Source organism: Mesoplodon bidens (assembly GCF_964165515.1).
Source record: "Mesoplodon bidens genome assembly, chromosome: 19".
Lineage (NCBI taxonomy): Eukaryota > Metazoa > Chordata > Mammalia > Artiodactyla > Ziphiidae > Mesoplodon > Mesoplodon bidens.
The window spans coordinates 44722804-44742996 of record NC_138179.1 but is presented as its reverse complement, the minus strand read 5'-3'; the positions used below and the strand labels follow the sequence as shown (position 1 = coordinate 44742996).

The following is a 20193-nucleotide window of genomic DNA, read 5'->3' as shown; positions in this document are numbered from 1 at the left end:
AACTGGAGGAAGGCAGTCAAAAAGGTACCAATTTCCAGCTGTAAGATAAATAAGTACTAGGTCTGTAACGTACACCATGATAAATATAATGAACACTGCTGTATGTTATCCATGAAAGCTGCTGAGAGTAAATCCTGGGGGGAGAGGCAATAAAGGGCTATGGGGAAAATGGATTCTTATGAGATTATATGAAATCATGTGTGTGAAACTTTTGAAAATTGTAAAGCAGTTTAAAATTTAAAGAATCTTTCATCCAATTAAAAAAAAGGAGAGTAAATCCTAAGGGTTGTCATCCCAAGGGAAAAAGTATTTTTCTATATCTTTAATTTTGTATCTGTATGAGAGATGATGGATGTTCACTAAGCCTACTGTGATAATTATCTTATGATGTATGTAAGTCAAATCATCATGCTGTACACCTTAAACTTGTAGAGTGCTGTATGTCAATTATATCTCAATAAAACTGGAAGGGGGACTTCCCTGGTGACACAGTGGTTAAGAATCCACCTGCCAATGCAGGGGACACGGGTTCGAGCCCTGGTCTGGGAAGATCCCACATGCCGCGGAGCAACTAAACCCGTGTGCCACAACTACTGAGCCCGTGCACCACAACGACTGAAGCCCACAGGCCTAGAGCCCATGCTCTGCAGCAAGAGAAGCCACCACAATAAGAAGCCCACGCACCTCAACAAAGAGTAGCCCCTGCTCGCCACAAAACTAGAGAAAAGCCCGCACGCAGCAACGAAGACTCAACGCAGCCAAAAATAAATAAATACAAAAAAAAAAAAACTGGAAGGAGAAAATACAGCTGATCAGAACAGTACAAAGTTTCATGTAGAGTGTCCCAGGCGGCGCTAATTTTACTAACAAAAAGTCCACATGTACAGTGTGGGGTTGGAGGAAGAAGAGATCACACCATAATTGCATCTGGAAGACTGACCAAAGCTCCAGGGCTGCCTGTCGGCACCTGGAACAACCCTGCAAGTGTACCCACGGGCCATAGACCAACATGCCCATGGGCAGTGAGGGACAAAGGACAGAGCAGTTACATCTCTGGGGATGACAGTACATGTGAGTTTTATTTTGTGCTTTTTTACTTTTCTTTATTTTCCTGAACACACATGATTACTTTCACAGTTAGAAAGAAAGCCACGCTTTTTCATTCCTTGTCAAAACCATGAGAAGCCTCTGTCAGTGAGTTTCTCCTCCCCCAGGGTAAGCATCACAGGCGAGCTCAGGTGTTTCCTTCCTCACTCCTAAAATCAGCTTCTTGCATTTAGGCTCTGCCCTCTGGTTTAGCCAGTACTTTCACAAATACCTCACCAATGCCCCCAACTGCCCCATAAATCAAGCATGTCTCTTCCCACCTTGTGCAAGGTCACGGCTACACACTTAAGACAAGGTGACCCTGAAGGAGGCATTGCCCTGTTTTCCCGACCAAAACATCCAAAAGCTTTTAGAGCCAATTTTTAACTTTCACAAATGTAGAGGGGGAAAAAAGCCAAATTTTCTAACTCGTTTATGCTATATACATACTTTAAATCACATGTCATGAAGAAGATTAATTTAGAAAAATTGCTTTCTTCCATTCTCACATTTCATGAAACAAGTCTACTCAGCTTACAAGTGTCTTTGGAACTTTTTTGGAGACTCCAGGCCCTGCTGCCTGGGTCATCTTACCCAGCTCATCAGATAAACCCATCTTTGCCTGTTTCAGGCACAGCCTGCTGTTTTTAGTTAACACGGGATGTTTGGGGATTTTTATCCCAAGCCACAATGACGCAATCACAGCCCATGATCTCCACAAACCATGGTGTGGACTGCTTTCTAAGTGACTTTCAAAGGCTCTTCTAACTGCCACCCCCCCACCCCCCCAGAGGGGAGGTCTGGCCCCGGCAAAACTGCTACACCTGTTCTAAATCTGCACTCCCTTGACTGGCCCACGAGCTCCTAACCCAGCGTCAGGTGACCCTGAGCCCCTAACCAGCACTGTCAGTGATCACATCAGGTTCAGAGGTTTCCTGCACCCAAACAGCGTTGGGTTCCCTCAAGGAAAGCAGCAGAGTCCTCAGGACAGCAAAGACTTCCCCAAGCCTATCATCCCAGCATCCTCTCTGATAACAACAGACACACACAGTAACACAGACAGTAAACCTTCTCAGAAAGCACTTACTTGGACACGAGGACAGCAGCTGCGTCTTGAGCCTTGTCGCTGACGACCAGGTAGGACTACAAGGAAGCGTAAAGAACAGGCACCATTAAACACACGACGTAGACCTCAGGAACCCACTCAGCCACCTGGTCCCACACTCAGCAGCTCCACAAGAGCCCAGGCTCACAGACAGAGGCCAGATTCCAAAGCTGCACGAACCACTCATAACGTGAGCTCAGGGCTGCAGCTGCCACGTGTGTGCTCACCCTCAGGGAAGCGCCCAATCCTCATACAGCGTGTGGCTACACCCCTTGAAACCCACATTTTCAAAAGCAGCAGAAAAATGAAGAGTGTATGTTGTTACCCAGAGTGTGCACAGAACACTCCTGGAACCCACCAGCACTCTGGCATTCACAGCAGCTAGGAGGCCCCACTCAGACGCAGGAGGGCCAAAGTTTAACACAATAATTACACCTTAAGAGGTTTCCACTTCTCATCTCAACTGTTTTCCAAATGATACACTTAAAAGATCTTTTTTCTGGAGGACAAATTGTTAGAAATTAGGTCCTCTCCCCAGGCAATCCCACTTAGGAGACAAGGACTCAAAGGGTTAACGGAACACAGCTAGAGACAAACCACCTATCTAGAAAAGACTATTTTAGAAATGAAGATACAGTGGAGCACCTTTTCCCTTAAAGACTCTGAGGGAGGGCTTCCCTGGTGGTGCAGTGGTTGAGAGTCCACCTGCCGATTCAGGGGACACGGGTTCGTGACCCAGTCCGGGAAGATCCCACGTGCCGCGGAGCAGCTGGGCCCGTGAGCCATGGCCGCTGAGCCTGCGCGTCTGGAGCCTGTGCTCCGCAACGGGAGAGGCCACAACAGTGAGAGGCCCGTGTACCGCAAAAAAAAAAAAAAAAAAAGAAAAGACTCTGAGGGAGACGTCTACTTACTGACACAAGACATTCAGACAGTCCTGCTCAGGGGAAAAGCAGGTCCCAGAACAGCAGGACACCAGGGGCCGTAGTACACAGGGGCCGCGTGGAGCACTGTGAAGAACAGGCAGGGAGCCAAATCCCTAGGTTCAAATTTATATCCACCACACGTGAGAAAGTGAGCTGGCTAAGTCACTTATTTTTACCCCTGTTGCCTCTTCAGTAAAATGAGGATAAAAACAGTCAACTGCCTCATTAAGTAGGACGAAAGGAGTTAATGTATGAAAAGCCTTAAGAACAGTGTCTGGCACACAGCAGGTGCTCAAAGAAGCTTAATATAAGTAAGTGTCAGGGTCAGGCTCTAAGATGGGCCCTGGTCCTGCCCACCAGTGCCCACGTCCCGTGTAATCCCTCCCACGTGGTTGGAGGACACGCTGACTTGCTTCCAACCAAGAGAATTCGGCAGGGGTGGGATGTCATTTCCATGATTGGGTCACACATGAGTGTGACATGCATCTTGCTACAGCCCCTGCCCCTTGCTGGCTTTCACAGAATAAGCTGCCATCGTTGGGGGGGTGGGGGAAGGGTGGGTTCTGAGTGGCAAACAGCCAGCAAAGCACTGAAGCCCTTGGCCAACACCCTCGAGATCTGACTCCTGTGATGACCATGAGAGCTTGGAAGCGACCTGCCCCCAGGCGAGCTCTGCCTGCAGCCTGGGGAGAGCTCGAAGGACAGGGCCCAGCGAAGCCACAGCCAGATTCCTGACCCACAGAAACTGTGAGATGATGAATGTGTGCTGTGTTAAACCACTCAAGTTCAGGGTAATATTTTCCACAGCAGAAGATAATACAGTGATCTATGTCTACACACATAACATTTGTATCAGGAGAAGTCTGAAAAAAAACGCAAGTGCTATCTCTTGGTATTTGAGAGATTTCACGTTAATATTTTTCCTGCTTCTTTTTATTTTCTGATTTTCCTACAATGATCATGTATTATTTATGTAATGTTAAAAATTAAATTAAAAATTAGATTTTAAATGGACCTTTAATTTGTCTTACCATTACCCCCTGAAACCTCTTCTAAGCTATCATCAGAGTATCTGCACTGGGCTTCCCTGGTGGCGCAGTGGTTGGGAGTCCGCCTGCCGATGCCGGGGACGCGGGTTCGTGCCCCAGTCCAGGAGGATCCCACATGCCACAGAGCGGCTGGGCCTGTGAGACCTGGACGCTGAGCTTGCGCGTCCGGAGCCTATGCTCCGCGGCAGGAGAGGCCACAGTGGTGAGAGGCCCGTGTACTGCCAAAAAAAAAAAAAAAAAAAAAAAAAAGAGTATCTGCCCTATCTACAGAGAAATGAGATTTGCTAAAGTAATTCATCCTGACCCCTTTAGGAATTATCAGTTTCATGGTAAGTTATGAAATGGAATTTCACTTCACTGAAAAAAAGTAACAATGGCTGAAGAAATAAACAAATGTCACAAGTGTACCTAATTAAGCCCTAATGGCATGAGAGAGGACACTGGTCAGCGGCTCATTACTTCACAGCCACACTCACCTCTGCTATCTGGAGGATACGATCCATGGTGGACACTCGCTCTTGCCCAGGCTGATTGTGGAGGTTGCCGTCAAGGCGTGAAAAATCAAACGGGATCAGGCAGGTCACGGAGAGCCACAGGAGGAGAATGTAGCGGGTCTCCCAGGTCTACAGGGCGAAATCAAAGCAACATGACTCCTGTGCAAGGGCATCCACGCAGTCCTGCTACACCCTCCCGCTCAGCGCCCACCCAGGCCTCCAAACGCCAGGTCTCAGAGCCAGGCTGCAGAGCACCGCACCCCACCACGTGCCCTGGGGCATCCAGCCAAGACAAACAGCAAAAGGAACAAAGAAAAATCATAACATGTCAGTCTAATGGCTTCTCATCACTGGCACCCTTCAGCGTGCAATCAGCTTTTCAAGAAAATGGAAAACAGAGAAAAAGATTTAAAAAACATAAGACTTAAGAATAAAGAAAAAATGATCAACTTCCAGTCACAGAGGAGTCAATAAAACAAGATTCTGCTTTGGTCCCGGACTCCCCATCAGAGGCATGAGAAGCAGAGGAGAGCAGGGCACAGGCACAGCAAGACAGTTCCCTGAGTTTGCAGTTACAACCTGCATGCCCTTGGGAATGCGTCCTGTGCCCAAGAGCGCTCCCCAGCACGCTGGACTGCAAGGTTGGCCACTGGCGGGCATCTGGGAACCTGGGTTTCGGGAATGTTCCCACCATCCCCTAACTGATGAGGGTCACTCTGTGCCCAGGCCGTTTGTACAAACCATGTGGCTTATGCTGAACACCTGCTTTCCTTCTGGGTTTTAGTATGTGCCTGGCGGAGCACCCACATGACCAGCCCGCACAGAAATCGTGTGCCGGCCCCTACGACCTTCCTGGTGGACAACACCTCACACGTGTTCTCACAACTTGGTGCTGCGGAATCACAAGTGCCTTGCATGACCCAACGGGGAGACGACTCCGGAAGCTCACTCCTGGTTTCCTCTGGACTTTGCCCCATGTGCCTTCTCCTTCTGCTGATTTTGCTGTAGTAAATCATAGCCATAAGGATGACTACATGCCAATTCTTGTAGTGATCCTAGGAAATCACTGGACTTGGGGTGGTCTTGGGGACCCCCAACATAGTTCTATTTTAAGTTAAAAAATGTGGATGATGATATAGTTATCATCACACTGTACGGAGGTTTATTGTTTTCTTTATAAAGGGCATTTTTTTTAATAAAATAATTTAAAGTAACATACATAAAAAGAGAGAGCCAAAGGAATAAATGAAAAGAGAGGGAATGACACACAACAGTACAAGATAAAACTGAAGGAAACAGGAAAGGAAGCTGCCAGTGCAGGAGCAGGGAAAACCAGGGAATAAGTCGGGGGGACAGGAAATGAAGAGGAGGAGGAAAGGGACACTCACTTCATGATCTTTAGGATTCTGATCTGTAAACATATCTAAAACAGGGTGCACATCAGCTACTTCGTGTGGAAATAAACGAAGAAATGTTTTATATCCTCGAACCTATCAAATAAAGACACTGAATTATTATATAATTAGAAAATAAAGTAGCAAAATTATTTTTTTCTCTATTACCAAAAATCACCACCTATGCCACCCAATGATCAAAGAGAATTACATCACATTACAGTGATATAACTTAGTAAGACTAAACAATAAGAAAGTTACCTTTACTTCTTAAATCATTTCATAAATATGTTGTCCCAATTTGACCAACCAATCTTAGTTCATCAGAAATATAGCTATGTTACAAACTAACAAGTTTTGCTTCTACCTTGATTATAAGGAATAAGTCCTCGGGAACCCAAAAGGTCCCAAATTCATTAAGGCTTCCATGAAATGCGGTGGCACTACACCTTCAGGAGAGACCCTGCATTCGACTAACTGAGGGCAAGGAGTGTGCACACAGGCCTCCCTCCACCACACAGCAGGCCCCACAGAAGCAAAACCCCAGTCAAGATGGCCAAGTCTCTCCCATGGTACGTATGGGCCAGCACACACATCACCTGGGAGCCTGTAAGAATGCAGAATATCAGGCATCACCACAGACCCACTTACTCAGAATCTGCATCATAACAAGATCCCTGAAAAGCCATCTGCACATCCACATCTGAGAAGCACTTCCACTTCCAAGTTTATTTGCTTTTTCCTCGTAAGAAACTTTTCTCAGTTACTCACATATATATATGTATATATGTATATATATCCTCTCCGTCCCTTTCTGGCTAGCTGGTGCTTGATCCATTCAAATACAAGACGCAGAAAACAATGCTGAAAAGCACTGTTTCAGCCAAAGGGTCCCCTGGATCACTAACATCTGATCTCCAGCACATGGTAAAAAGAGAAAGCATGAAACCCACAACTTCTGTATGAGAACAATCTTTCCTGAGAGATACCATTTTGGAAGGTACTTCTGGACCGAGTATATTCAGAAAGTGTTCTGTCAACTACAAAGTGCTATGTAAATATTACCTTGGTGATGATGTAAAGAAATTTAAAAGCCAGATGTACGAGGTCAGCCGGAGATTTCTTATCTCGCACAAATTCCAACAACAAGTTCATCATCCATTCTAGGGAAAAACATATATAAAATATCTCCTGTTAAACATGACATTAAAACAAAATGCCAAAAGAAAAAGGGGCTATTTAGAAATATAAGAATGGTTTAATATTAGTAAATCTATATAATCCAAGTATCAATAGAGCAAAAGAAAAAAAAACACTTTCATCTTCACAGTTTCTAAAAGGGCATTAGAGTTAATACAACATTCATTCCTGCTTTTAAAATGTAAGGAAAATATTCTTATTTTTTATTATTATTCTATATCAAATCAATATCTAATACCATGCTTTACAGAAAATACCTCTACAACTACTATGACCTAGTAACAATCTGGTTCTAACCAATGTAATAAGACAGAAGAAAAAGGATTTCCACTTCCAGTTATACAGGAATAATTGATATGGAACTGCCTTACTACCAACAACAATTAGAGAACAGGACAATTATATTTTCAGACACTGGAACAACAGGCAGCACATAGAAACAAACCAACTGCCATCTACAGCAACTCAGGCCGTCCACCAGAAAGTAATTTTTAGAACCCAGTGCAGAGAGGGGGACTCAAGCATAGCAAAGACTGGAGTTCCAGGAGGCTGAGTCAGCTGAAATTTGCAGGGCAGCATGCCAGAGGAAGCTAAGCAGAGAATGAGCTCTGGAAGTCTACAGAGGTCCCCTCAAATCTTTGGGTGAATCTTCACCCATGGTGAAGATGGTGGTTAGTCCACTAGGCTGGGTAAGAACTGCCAGGAAGCACTAAGGCAGAGTTCCCATAGCTCATATAGGGCTGGCATTCAAATTCCACAAGGCCAGAGTGCAGAGTCCTTGTTGAGCACCCAGAGCAACCAGCAGACATTCCAGAAATGTCTCTCCTTAGTAGTAACGCTAAATTAGAGAAAAACAAGAGAAAAAGCTATACCTGCCCTAACAAACCTTCAAGGATATACAAGATAAACAATTAACTAAACTGTCTTGCCAAACTTCAACACTTTAAAGACAAAAAACTTAAACCCAACAACATAACAATCACAATGTCCATGATCCAATAAAAATTTACTAGACATATAACTAAAACTGCTGTGACCCCTAAAAGAAGGAAAATCAGTCAACAGAAATGACCAGGGACTTCCCTGGTGGCACAGTGGTTGAGAATCCACCTGCCGATGCAGGGGACATGGGTTCAATCCCTGGCCCAGGAAGATCCCACATGCCACGGAGCAACAAAGCCTATGCGCCACAACTACTGAGCCTGTGCTCTAGAGCCCATGAGCCACAACTACTGAACCCACATGCCACAACTACTGAAGCCCATGCTCCACAACAAGAGAAGCCACCCCAATGAGAAGCCTGCTCACCGCAACAAAGAGTAGCCCCCACTCGCCACAACTAAAGAAAGCCTGCGTGCAGCAAAGAAGACCCAAAGCAGCCAAGAAAATAAGTAAAAAAAATAATAAATTTATAAAAAAAAAAATGACCAGAAATGACAAAGATGATATAATCACTAGATATAAACTTTAAATACTACAAAATATCCTCAAGGATATAAAAGAAAACATGAACAATATACAGCACGTGGACTTCTTAGTCGCAGCATGCAACTAAGATAGATATTTAAAAAACAGAAGATATTTAAAAAACAAACAACTTCAAGAGCTGGAAAATAAGATCTGAAATGAAAAATTAAATGGGATTAATAGCAGATTAGACTCTGCAGAAGAAAAGATCAGAGAACTTGAAGACACAGTAATAAAAACTTCTACCCTAAGGGGAAAAAGGAAGTAAACAACTAAACAGCCTCAGCAACACTGCCACAGTATCAAGTGTATCCGCAGATGTGTGACTGGAGTCCAAGGGGAGAGAATGGAGGCAAAGGCAAAAGAAATACCTCAAGAAATAAGAGGCAAAAAATTTTCAAATCTGATAAAAACTATAAACCTATCAATCCAAAAGTTTCAGCAAACTCAAAGCAGGATAAAAAGGAAAAAAACCACACCATGGCATGTCATAATCAAATTGTTGAAAACCAGCAGTAAAAAGAAAATTCTAAAAGCAGCCAGAGAAAAAAAGCACACACTTCACAGAGGAATAGAGATGAATAAAGACAGACTTCCCGGGACTTCCCTGATGGTCCAGTGGTTAACAATCTACCTTCCAATGCAGGGGATGCAGGTTCAATCCCTGGTTGGGGAACTAAGATTCCACATGCCGCAGGGCAACTAAGCCTGCATGCCACAACTAGAGATCCCATGCGCCACAACTAGAGAGAAGCCCATGTGTGGCAACAAAAGATCTCACATGCCGCAACGAAGATCTCGCATGCCACAACTAAGACCTGACACAGCCAAATAAATAAATATTGGAAAAAAAAAAGAACCAATCAGAACCAATCAAGCCATATTGTTTAAAATGCAGAAAGAAAAAACTGTCAACCTAGAATTCTATAACCAGCAATATATCTTTCAAAAATGCAAGTGAGGGCCTCCCTGGTGGCGCAGTGGTTGAGAGTCCGCCTGCCGATGCAGGGGATACGGGTTCGTGCCCCGGTCTGGGAGGATCCCATATGCCGCGGAGCGGCTGGGCCCGTGAGCCATGGCCGCTGGGCCTGCGCGTCCGGAGCCTGTGCTCCGCAACGGGAGAGGCCACAACGGTGAGAGGCCCGCATACCGCAAAAATAAAAAAAATAAAAAAAAATGCAAGTGAAAAAAAAAATGCAAGTGAAGGGACTTCCCTGGTGGTCCAGTGGGTAAGACTCCGTGCTCCCATTGCAGGGGGTCCAGGTTTGATTCCTGGTCAGGGAACAAGATCCTACATGCTGCAACTAAGAGTTTGCTTGCCTCAACTAAAGACCCCGCATGCCACAACTAAGAAGTCCATGTGCCACAACTTAAAAAAAAAAAAAAAAGATCCCACATGCCACAACTAAGAACTGGCACAGCATAATTTTTTTTAAAAAATGCAAGTGAAGCAAACTATCAAACAAAAGCTGAAAGAATTCAACACAGTAGATTTACACTAGAAGAAATGTTAAAGTAAATTCTTCAAGCAGAAAATAACTACCAGACAGGAAACTACAATCTACAGAAAGCAAAGAATAAAAGTGGAAATAGTAAAACATGGATAAATATTCAAGACTTTTTTCTCATTTTTAAATTTCCTTGGAAAAACAACTGCGTGTAAAGTAAAAACAATACACTGTAAGGTTACAACATACACAGAGGCAAGATGTATGACAAATTGGCGGGAGATGGGAGTCCTGCCATGAGGCTCTCACGTTATACACGAAACAGGGTGACATCATGTGAAGGTAGACTGTGATACATATTGAGGACACATATTGTAAATCCTAGAGCGATTCACTAAAAATATAAAACAAAGGAACAGCTAATGAGATGACAGTGGAAACAAAATCAAATACCAAAAAATGCTAAATTAATACAAAAGAAGGTAGGCAAAGAGTAAAGAAGAAACAAAACATAGATGTGACAAATACTAACTAAGCAAAGAGCAAGAATTGAGAGCTACATTAAATGACCTAAACACTACAGTTAAAAGGCAAGGATTACCAAATTGAATTTTAAAAATAGGAAGACCCAACTTCCCTACATTTAAAAATAAAAATGTAGCTAGTTAAATGTAAAAGGGATGGACTTCCCTGGTGGCGCAGTGGTTAAGAATCCACCTGCCAATGCAGAGGACACAGGTTCAAGCCCTGGTCCTGGAAGATCCACATGCCGCGGAGCAACTAAGCCCGTGTGCCACAACTACTGAGCCTGTGCTCTAGAGCCCACGAGCCACAACTACTGAGCCCACGTGTCACAGCTACTGAAGCCTCCACGCCTAGAGCCCGTGCTCCGTAACAAGAGAAGCCACTGCAATAAGAAGCCCACGCACCGCAACAAAGAGCAGACCCCGCTCGCCACAACTAGAGAAAGCCCGCGCATAGCAACGAAGACCCCACGCAGCCAAAAATAAATAAATTTATTTTTTAAAAAAAGTAAAAGGGAGGGCTTCCCTGGTGGCGCAGTGGTTGAGAGTCCGCCTGCCGATGCAGGGGACGCGGGTTCATGCCCCCGTCTGGGAGGATCCCATATGCCGCGGAGCAGCTGGGCCCATGAGCCATGGCCGCTGAGCCTGCGCGTCCGGAGCCTGTGCTCCGCAACGGGAGAGGCCACAACAGTGAGAGGCCCGCATACAGCAAAAAAAAAAAAAAGTAAAAGGGAGAAGAAAGATACACCAAGCAATCACTAACTATAAGGAATCTGGAGAGGCCACATCAATATCAGACAAAACAGACTTCAGAACAAGGACTATTACAGAGATAAAAAGAACTTTTTTTTTTTTTTTGGCTGTGCCACTCAGTTTTCGGGATCTTAGTTCCCTGACCAGGGATTGAACCCGGGTGCCCTGCAGTGGAAGTGCAGAATCCTAACCACTGGACAGCAAGGGAATTCCCAAAGAAGACATTTTATAATGATATAAGGATCAATTCATCATGAAGACTTAACGATCCTACAAGAGCATACATGAAATTAAAGAACTTCAAGATAAAGCAAAAACTGAGAGAACTGAAAGGAGGAAGAGACAAATCTATAGAGCTGAAGGTTTCAATACTCCTTTCCCAAGAATTGATAGAACAACTGAAAAGAAAATCAGTAAGGACATAAAAGACCCAAATAACACTATTGACCACCTTATTTAAATGACATTTATAGAGCACGCCAACCAAAAGCAGAAAGACATTCTTCTCAAGTACACATGGAATTCTGAACAAAACAGACCCATATGCTGGGCTGCAAGTCTTAATAACTGTAAAAGGTTGCAATTTGCACCTAGGAAATGCAGAGTAAAACTACAATGAGGTACCACTACACACCCACTAAAATAACTAAAATCAGGAAGACTGACAATACTAAGTGCTGATGAGGATGTAGGGCAACTGGAATTCTCACAGATTGCTGCTGGCAATGTAAAATGGTACAACCTTTACGAAAACATGGCATGTTGGCAGTTTATCATAAAACCTACCTTTACTATGCACCCAGCAATTCCACTCTTACACAGATATGAAAACATACATCCACCCAAAGAATTGTCTGTGAATGTTCATAGCAGCACTAGTAACAGCCCAAAGCTGGAAACAACCCAAAAGTCCATCAACAGGTGGAAGAATAAAGTATGGTTCAACAGAAAAGGAACAAACTGCTGGTACACATGCAACAACACGGATGAGTCTCAGAAATACTATTTCAACAGAAGAAACCAGAGAGTAAGTAGAAGACTGGTTGCCCAGGGCCAGGGTGGGGTCTTGACTGCAAAGCGACATGAACTGCCTTCTTGGGGTGCTGGAAATTTTTTACACCTTAATAGTAGGGAAGGTGCATACATCTGTCAAAGCTCAAACTGGATACTTAAAATGGGTGTGTTTTATTGTATGTATATTATATCTCAATAAAGTTAACTCTTAAAAAAATTTTAGGGCTTCCCTGGTGGCGCAGTGGTTGAGAGTCTGCCTGCCGATGCAGGGGACGCGGGTTCGTGCCCCAGTCCGGGAAGATCCCACATGCCGCGGAGCGGCTGGGCCCGTGAGCCATGGCCGCTGAGCCTGCGTGTCCGGAGCCTGTGCTCCGCAACGGGAGAGGCCACAACAGTGAGAGGCCCGCGTACCGCCAAAAAAAAAAAAAAAAAAAAAAAAAAAAATTTTAAAGGAAGAATGAAAAGGTATACCATGAATAAAGAGATCAAGTTAACATTATTTAAAAACCATATAATTATTTACCGTTTTAGAAAACTCAAAAGAAACTGAAAAAGTAGTGAAGTATTCCATTACACACTAAACCTTGAAAACATTATGCTGAGTTAAAGACACTAGTCACAAAAGACCATATATTGCCTGATTCCACTATATGAAATGCACAGAATACACAAATCCACAGAGACAGATCGTCGTTACCAGGGACTGGACTGAGAGGGAACAGAAAGTGACCGCTGATGATGAGTATGAGTTTCTTTTTAGAGTGATGCAAATGGTCAGGAATTAGTGGTGATGGATGCACAACTCTGTGATATACTAAGAAACAATGAAGTATACATTTAAAAGGGTAAACTCTATGGCATGTAAAATTTATTTATTTATTTATTTATTTATTCTTTGCTGTGCCGTGAAGCTTGCAGGATTTTAGTTCCCTGACCAGGGATTGAACCCAGGCCCACTGAAGGGAAAGCATCAAGTCCTCACCACTGGACCGCCAGGGAATTCCCTATGGTATGTAAATTATATCACAATAAAGCTGCTATTTTTTGTTTGTTTGTTTGTTTGTTTGTTTGCGGTACACGGGCCTCTCACTGTTGTGGCCTCTCCTGTTGCAGAGCACAGGCTCCAGACACGCAGGCTCAGCGGCCATGGCTCACGGGCCCAGCCGCTCCGCGGCATGTGGGATCCTCCCGGACCAGGGCACGAACCTGTGTCCCCTGCATTGGCAGGCGGACTCTCAACCACTGCGCCACCAGGGAAGCCCCAAAGCTGCTATTTTTTAAAACGTGTGTATACATATATTCCACGGCAGTGTTGCCATTTACAAAATAAGTATACAAAGTATATTTTCGCTGTACACCAGCAAAAATCAGTTAGAAAACATGACAGATAGTTTCACAAGCCCAATGAAAGATAAAAAACATACTTAGAAAGAAACCTAAAAAAACTGTTCCCAGGAATCACCTAAAGAAAATTACCACACTTTACTGAGACACACAAAAGACGTGAATAATTTAGAGACACAATATTATGTTCTTAGAGAGGAAAATTCAATCTTGTAAAGATGTTGAATCTCCCTACATGAATTTGTGGATTTAACAGAATTTCAAAAGAATTTTCCGGGGGGTGATAAAATAATTCTGAAGTGCATCTGCATTAATGAAAGGGCAAGACAACAATGAGAAAAGTAAGAAGGTCGATTTCTGACAAAACAAATTACAATGCAATTAATGCAAACCAAAATGACAAGGATGAAAGAGCACAGAGCTAGATTAAGGGAACAGAATGGAAAGGCTAGAAACAAAGGCCAATATATGTGAGTATTTAACACACATTTACAATGGCATTTCACACTAGGGTTGGGGGTAGCCTGCTGGACCGTTCAACAAATGAGGCTCACAATAGGAATACGAAAAACAAACTTCTAAAGCAAACTACCAAAGGCCAAACACAAAAGAAGAGACTGATAGTTTTGACAATATACATATATTTTTAAAATTGAGTACACAAAATATACTATGTAATATTAAAAGGAAAAAGCAAACATCGTGAAGTAGGTCCAGGACCAGCATCCACGACTATTGTTTCCTTTTTCTAAAAGGAATCTTTTCCAGTTCGCTTTACATTAAACTCTCAAAACTCATTCAGATCACTCTGAACAACTCACAGTTAAGTGTTACTATTTTGTGATCCACTATGAAGACAGGTTTCGGGCAAGAATAAAGGCAGTGCCACAGGTCTAAGGTTGTGACTTAGAGAGATGAGGGTCACACCACCTTTCACCTCCTGAGCAACGGGCATTCCTAATGCGAACTGCCATGAACCCAAGATCGACCATAAAAGGTGGCCTGGGGAGCCCACCGCCCTGCCCTTCCCCTGCAGCACTGCCAGCCTCAGGCAAGCTCACGTCTCAGACATCAGATGCATTTTCCCTGTACCTGGCCCTCACCTAGTACCCACCAACCTTCAGTTACCACTCACGAGGCTTGCAAGCTTTCCCAGGAAGAAAGAAGACAGGGCTGATCCCAAAGAATCCTAGAATCCAGAATTTAGAGGATTTTTAAAGCATTTGTTTAAAACAGCCTTGAGGACTTGAAGATTTCTCATCATCTTCAATCTGAGGGTCTGAGTGGACTGTCTGCATTTAAATCTTGGCTGGAACACTAACTAGCTGTGTCTCCTTGGGTAAGTTAACCTCTCAGAACTCTGCTGTATTTTCTTCTCTGTAAACTGTGGTCAATAATAATGACCTTCCAGGACTTCCCTGGTGGCGCAGCGGTTAAGAATCCGCCTGCCAATGCCGGCTACACGGGTTCGAGCCCTGCTTTGGAAAGATCCCACATGCTGTGGAGCAACTAAGTCTGTGGGCCACAACTACTGAGCCTGTGTTCTAGAGCCTGCAAACCACTACTACTGAGCCCACGAGCCACAACTACTGAGCCTGCGTGCCAGATACTGAAGCCTGTGTGCCTAGAGCCCATGCTCCACAACAGGGGAAGACACCACAATGAGAAGCCCGCACACCACAATAAAGAGTAGCCCCTGCTCACCACAACCAGAGAAAAGCCTGCACCCAGCACCAAAGACCCAACACGGCCGAAAATTTTAAAAATAAATAATAATTTAAATTTTTTTTAAATAAATAAACTGTGTGTGCAAAAAAAATAATAATGATGATGATGAACTTCCACAGGTATTACAAGGTTACTGTAATGATTAAATTAACTGATTCATTTAAAAATTGTTTAGAACAAGGTAATAACATCGAGTGAATGGATATGAATGGACAATTCACAAAGGGAGAAATACTGTGCAAATGTAACAATAAATGTTAAAAAAAAAAATTCACCCTCACTAGGAAACAACAAAATGCAAAATAAAAGCACATGATCCCTTTTCATCCTTTAATAGATAACTTTATGTTGGTAAAGATTTCAAATATTCAAATCCAGTCTTGGCAACAATGTAAAGAAAAGGACACTTCAATATACTGTGGATGGAAACATAAGGTGAATTTGAAGTATCAAAAGCCCACCACTTCCACCTCCTGAAAATTACTCTAACAAAATATCTGGAAATTGCGGAAAGAGGTGTGTTAAGGATGTTTGTTGGGCTATTTGCAAGAGTACAAAACTGGACAAAACAGGAGTCCACACACATCTGCCGCTCACTGCTCCTAACACCCAGTAAAATAAAAGTATAGCTGCACAAAACGGAAAGTCCTGACCAGCTGCAAGAATAGGGAGAAAGCGGTTGTAAAGACTTCTAGGAGAGGGACTTCCCTGGCGGTCCAGTGTTTACGACTTTGCCTTCCATTGCAGGGGGTGTGGGTTTGATCCCTGGTCAGGGAGCTAGGAGTCCACATGCCTCATGGCCAAAAAACACAAAACATAAAACAGAAGCATTATTGTAACAAATTCAATAAAGACTTTAAAAATGGTCCACATCAAAAAAAAAAAAAAAGACTTCTGGGAGAAAGGCAGCTCCAAATTAAGCAGGCAGAGAGCTCAGAGTCAGCAGGTGCAGTGGGGCCCAAAGCAGGGAGGGGTCTGCGATCGCTTTAGGCCCAGAATCACTCACCAGGGACCAAACTCTGAACAAATACTCAGGTATATGAAGGATTCTCCATATAGCTGTTACAACTGCTAACAGCTATAAAAGAGGAAATCGACAGTAACACAATAATAGTGGGGGACCTTAACACCTCACTTACACCAAAGGACACATCATCCAGACAGAAAATTAATAAGGAAACACAAGCTTTAAATGACACAATAGACCAGATAGATTTAATTGATATTTATAGGACATTCCATCCAAAAACAGCAAATTACACTTTCTTCTCAAGTGCACATGGAACATTCTCCAGGATAGATCACATCTTGGGTCACAAATCAAGCCTCAGTAAATTTAAGAAAATTGAAATTATATCAAGCATCTTTTCTGACCACGATGCTATGAGATTAGAAATCAATTACAGGGAAAAAAAACGTAAAAAACACAAACACATGGAGGCTAAACAATACGTTACTAAATAACCAAGAGATCACTGAAGAAATCAAAAAGGAAATCAAAAAATACCTAGAGACAAATTACAACAAAAACACGACAATCCAAAACCTATGGGATGCAGCAAAAGCAGTTCTAAGAGGGAAGTTTATAGCAACACAAGCCTACCTCAAGAAACAAGAAAAGTCGCAAATAAACAATCTAACCTTACACCTAAAGGAACAACAGAAAGAAGAACAAACAAAACCCAAAGTTAGTAGAAGGAAAGAAATCATAACAATCAGAGCAGAAATAAATGAAATAGAAACAAAGAAAACAATAACAAAGACCAATAAAACTAAAAGCTGGTTCTTTGAGAAGATAAACAAAATTGATAAACCATTAGCCAGACTCATCAAGAAAAAGAGGGAGAGGACCCAAATCAATAAAATTAGAAATGAAAAAAGAGAAGTTACAATGGACACCACAGAAATACAAAGCATCCTAAGAGACTACTACAAGCAACTCTATGCCAATAAAATGGACAACCTGGAAGAAATGGACAAATCCTTGGAAAGGTATAACCTTCCAAGACTAAACCAGGAAGAAATAGAAAATATGAACAGACCAATCACAAGTCATGAAATTGAAACTGATTAAAAATCTGCCAACAAACAAAAGTCCAGGACCAGATGGCTTCACAGGTGAATTCTATCAAACATTTAAAGAAGAGCTAACACCCATCCTTCTCAAACTCTTCCAAAAAATTGCAGAGGAAGGAACACTCCCAAACTCATTCTATGAGGCCACCATCACCCAGATACCAAAACCAGACAAAGATACTACAAAAAAAGAAAATTACAGACCAATTATCTGACGAATATAGATGCAAAAATCCTCAACAAAATACCAGCAAACAGAATCCAACAACACATTAGAAGGGTCATACACCATGATCAAGTGGGATTTATCCCAGGGATGCAAGGATTCTTCAATATACGCAAATCAATCAATGTGATAAACCATACTAAAAAACTGAAGAATAAAAACCATATGATCATCTCAACAGATGCAGAAAAAGCTTCTGACAAAATTCAACAACCATTTATGATAAAAACTCTCCAGAAAGTGGGCACGGAGGGAACCTACCTCAACATAATAAAGGCCATATACAACAAACTCACAGCCAACATCATTCTCAATGGTGAAAAACTGAAAGCATTTCCTCTATGATCAGGAACAAGACAAGGATGTCCACTCTCACCACTATTATTCAACATAGTCTTGGAAGTCCTAGCCACAGCAATCAGAGAAGAAAAAGAAATAAAAGGAATCCAAATTGGAAAAGAAGAAGTAAAACTGTCACTGTTTGCAGATGACATGATACTATACATAGAGAATCCTAAAGATGCCACCAGAAAACTATTAGGGCTAATCAATGAATTTGGTAAAGTTGCAGGATACAAAATTAATGCACAGAAGTCTCTTGCATTCCTATACACTAACAACAAAAAATCAGAAAGAGAAATTAAGGAAACAATCCCATTCACCACTGCAACAAAAAAAATAAAATACCTAGGAATAAACCTACCTAAGGAGGTAAAAGACCTGTACTTAGAAAACTATAAGACACCGATGAAAAAAATCAAAGATGACACAAACAGATGGAGAGATATACCATGTTCCTGGATTAGAAGAGTCAATATTGTGAAAATGTCTATATTACTCAAAGCAATCTACAGATTCAATGCAATCCCTATCAAATTACCAGTGGCATTTTTTTACAGAACCAGAAGAAAAAATCTTAAAATTGGTATGGAGACACAAAAGACCCCAAATAGCCAAAGCAGTCTTGAGGGAAAAAAACGGAGCTGGAGAAATCAGACTCCCTGACTTCAGACTATACTACAAAGCTACAGTAATCAAGACAGTATGGTACTGGCACAAAAACAGAAACATAGATCAATGGAACAGGATAGAAAGCCCAGAGATAAACCCACGCACCGATGGTCAACTAATCTATGACAAAGGAGGCAAGGATATACAATGGAGAAAAGACAGTCTCTTCAATAAGTGGTGCTGGGAAAACTGGACAGCTACATGTAAAAGAATGAAATTAGAACACTCCCTAACACCATACACAAAAATAAACTCAAAATGGATTTGAGACCTAAATGTAAGACCGGACATTATAAAACTCTTAGAGGAAAACATAGGAAGAACACTCTTTGACATAAATCACAGCAAGATCTTTTTTGATCCACCTCCTAGAGCAATGGAAATAAAAACAAAAATAAACAAATGGAATTTAATGAAACTTAAAAGCTTTTGCAAAGCAAAGGAAACTACAAACAAGATGAAAAGACAACCCTCAGAATGGGAGAAAATATTTGCAAATGAAACAACGGACAAAGGATTACTCCCCAAAATATATAAACAGCTCATGCAGCTCAATATTAAAAAATCAACCCAATCAAAAAATGGGCAGAAGGGCTTCCCTGGTGGCGCAGTGGTTGAGAGTCCAGCTGCTGATGCAGGGGACACGGGTTCGTGCCCCGGTCCAGGAAGATCCCACATGCCATGGAGCAGCTGGGCCCGTGAGCCATGGCCGCTGAGCCTGCACGTCCGGAGCCTGTGCTCCACAACGGGAGAGGCCACAACAGTGAGAGGCCCGCATACTGCAAAAAAAAAAAAAAAAAAAAAAAAGTGCAGAAGACCTAAATAGACTTTCTCCAAAGAAGACATACAGATGGCCAAGAAGCACATGAAAAGCTACTCAACATCACTAATTATTAGAGAAATGCAAATCAAAACTACAGTGAGGTTATCAGCTCACACCAGTTAGAATGGGCATCATCAGAAAATCTACAAACAACAAATGCTGGAGAGGGTGTGGAGAAAAGGGAACCCTCTTGCACTGCTGGTGGGAATGTAAATTGACACAGCCACTATGGAGAACAGTATGGAGGTTCCTTAAAAAACTAAAAATAGAATTACCATATGACCCAGCAATCCCACTACTGGGCATATACCCAGAGAAAACCATAATTCAAAAAGACACATGCACCCCAATGTTCATTGCAGCACTATTTACAATAGCCAGGTCATGGAAGCAACCTAAATGCCCATCAACAGATGAATGGGTAAAGAAGATGTGGTACATATATACAATGGAATATTACTCAGCCATAAAAAGGAATGAAATTGGGTCATTTGTAGAGACGTGGATGGATCTAGAGACTGTCATACA

General features: G+C 42.5%; 1 protein-coding gene across 1 annotated transcript in view; it reads right to left on the bottom strand.

The window, feature by feature from the left end:
• The window catches only part of TBCD (tubulin folding cofactor D), a 179978-nt gene that overhangs the window by 155500 nt on the left and 4285 nt on the right, over positions 1-20193 (bottom strand). The window contains exons 3-6 of the mRNA XM_081220636.1: positions 7117-7214; positions 6046-6147; positions 4640-4786; positions 2174-2229 (exon numbers count right to left, since the gene is read on the bottom strand). Coding sequence (XP_081076762.1) covers positions 2174-2229; positions 4640-4786; positions 6046-6147; positions 7117-7214 — 403 coding nt within the window. The remainder of the gene's footprint in view (positions 1-2173; positions 2230-4639; positions 4787-6045; positions 6148-7116; positions 7215-20193) is intronic.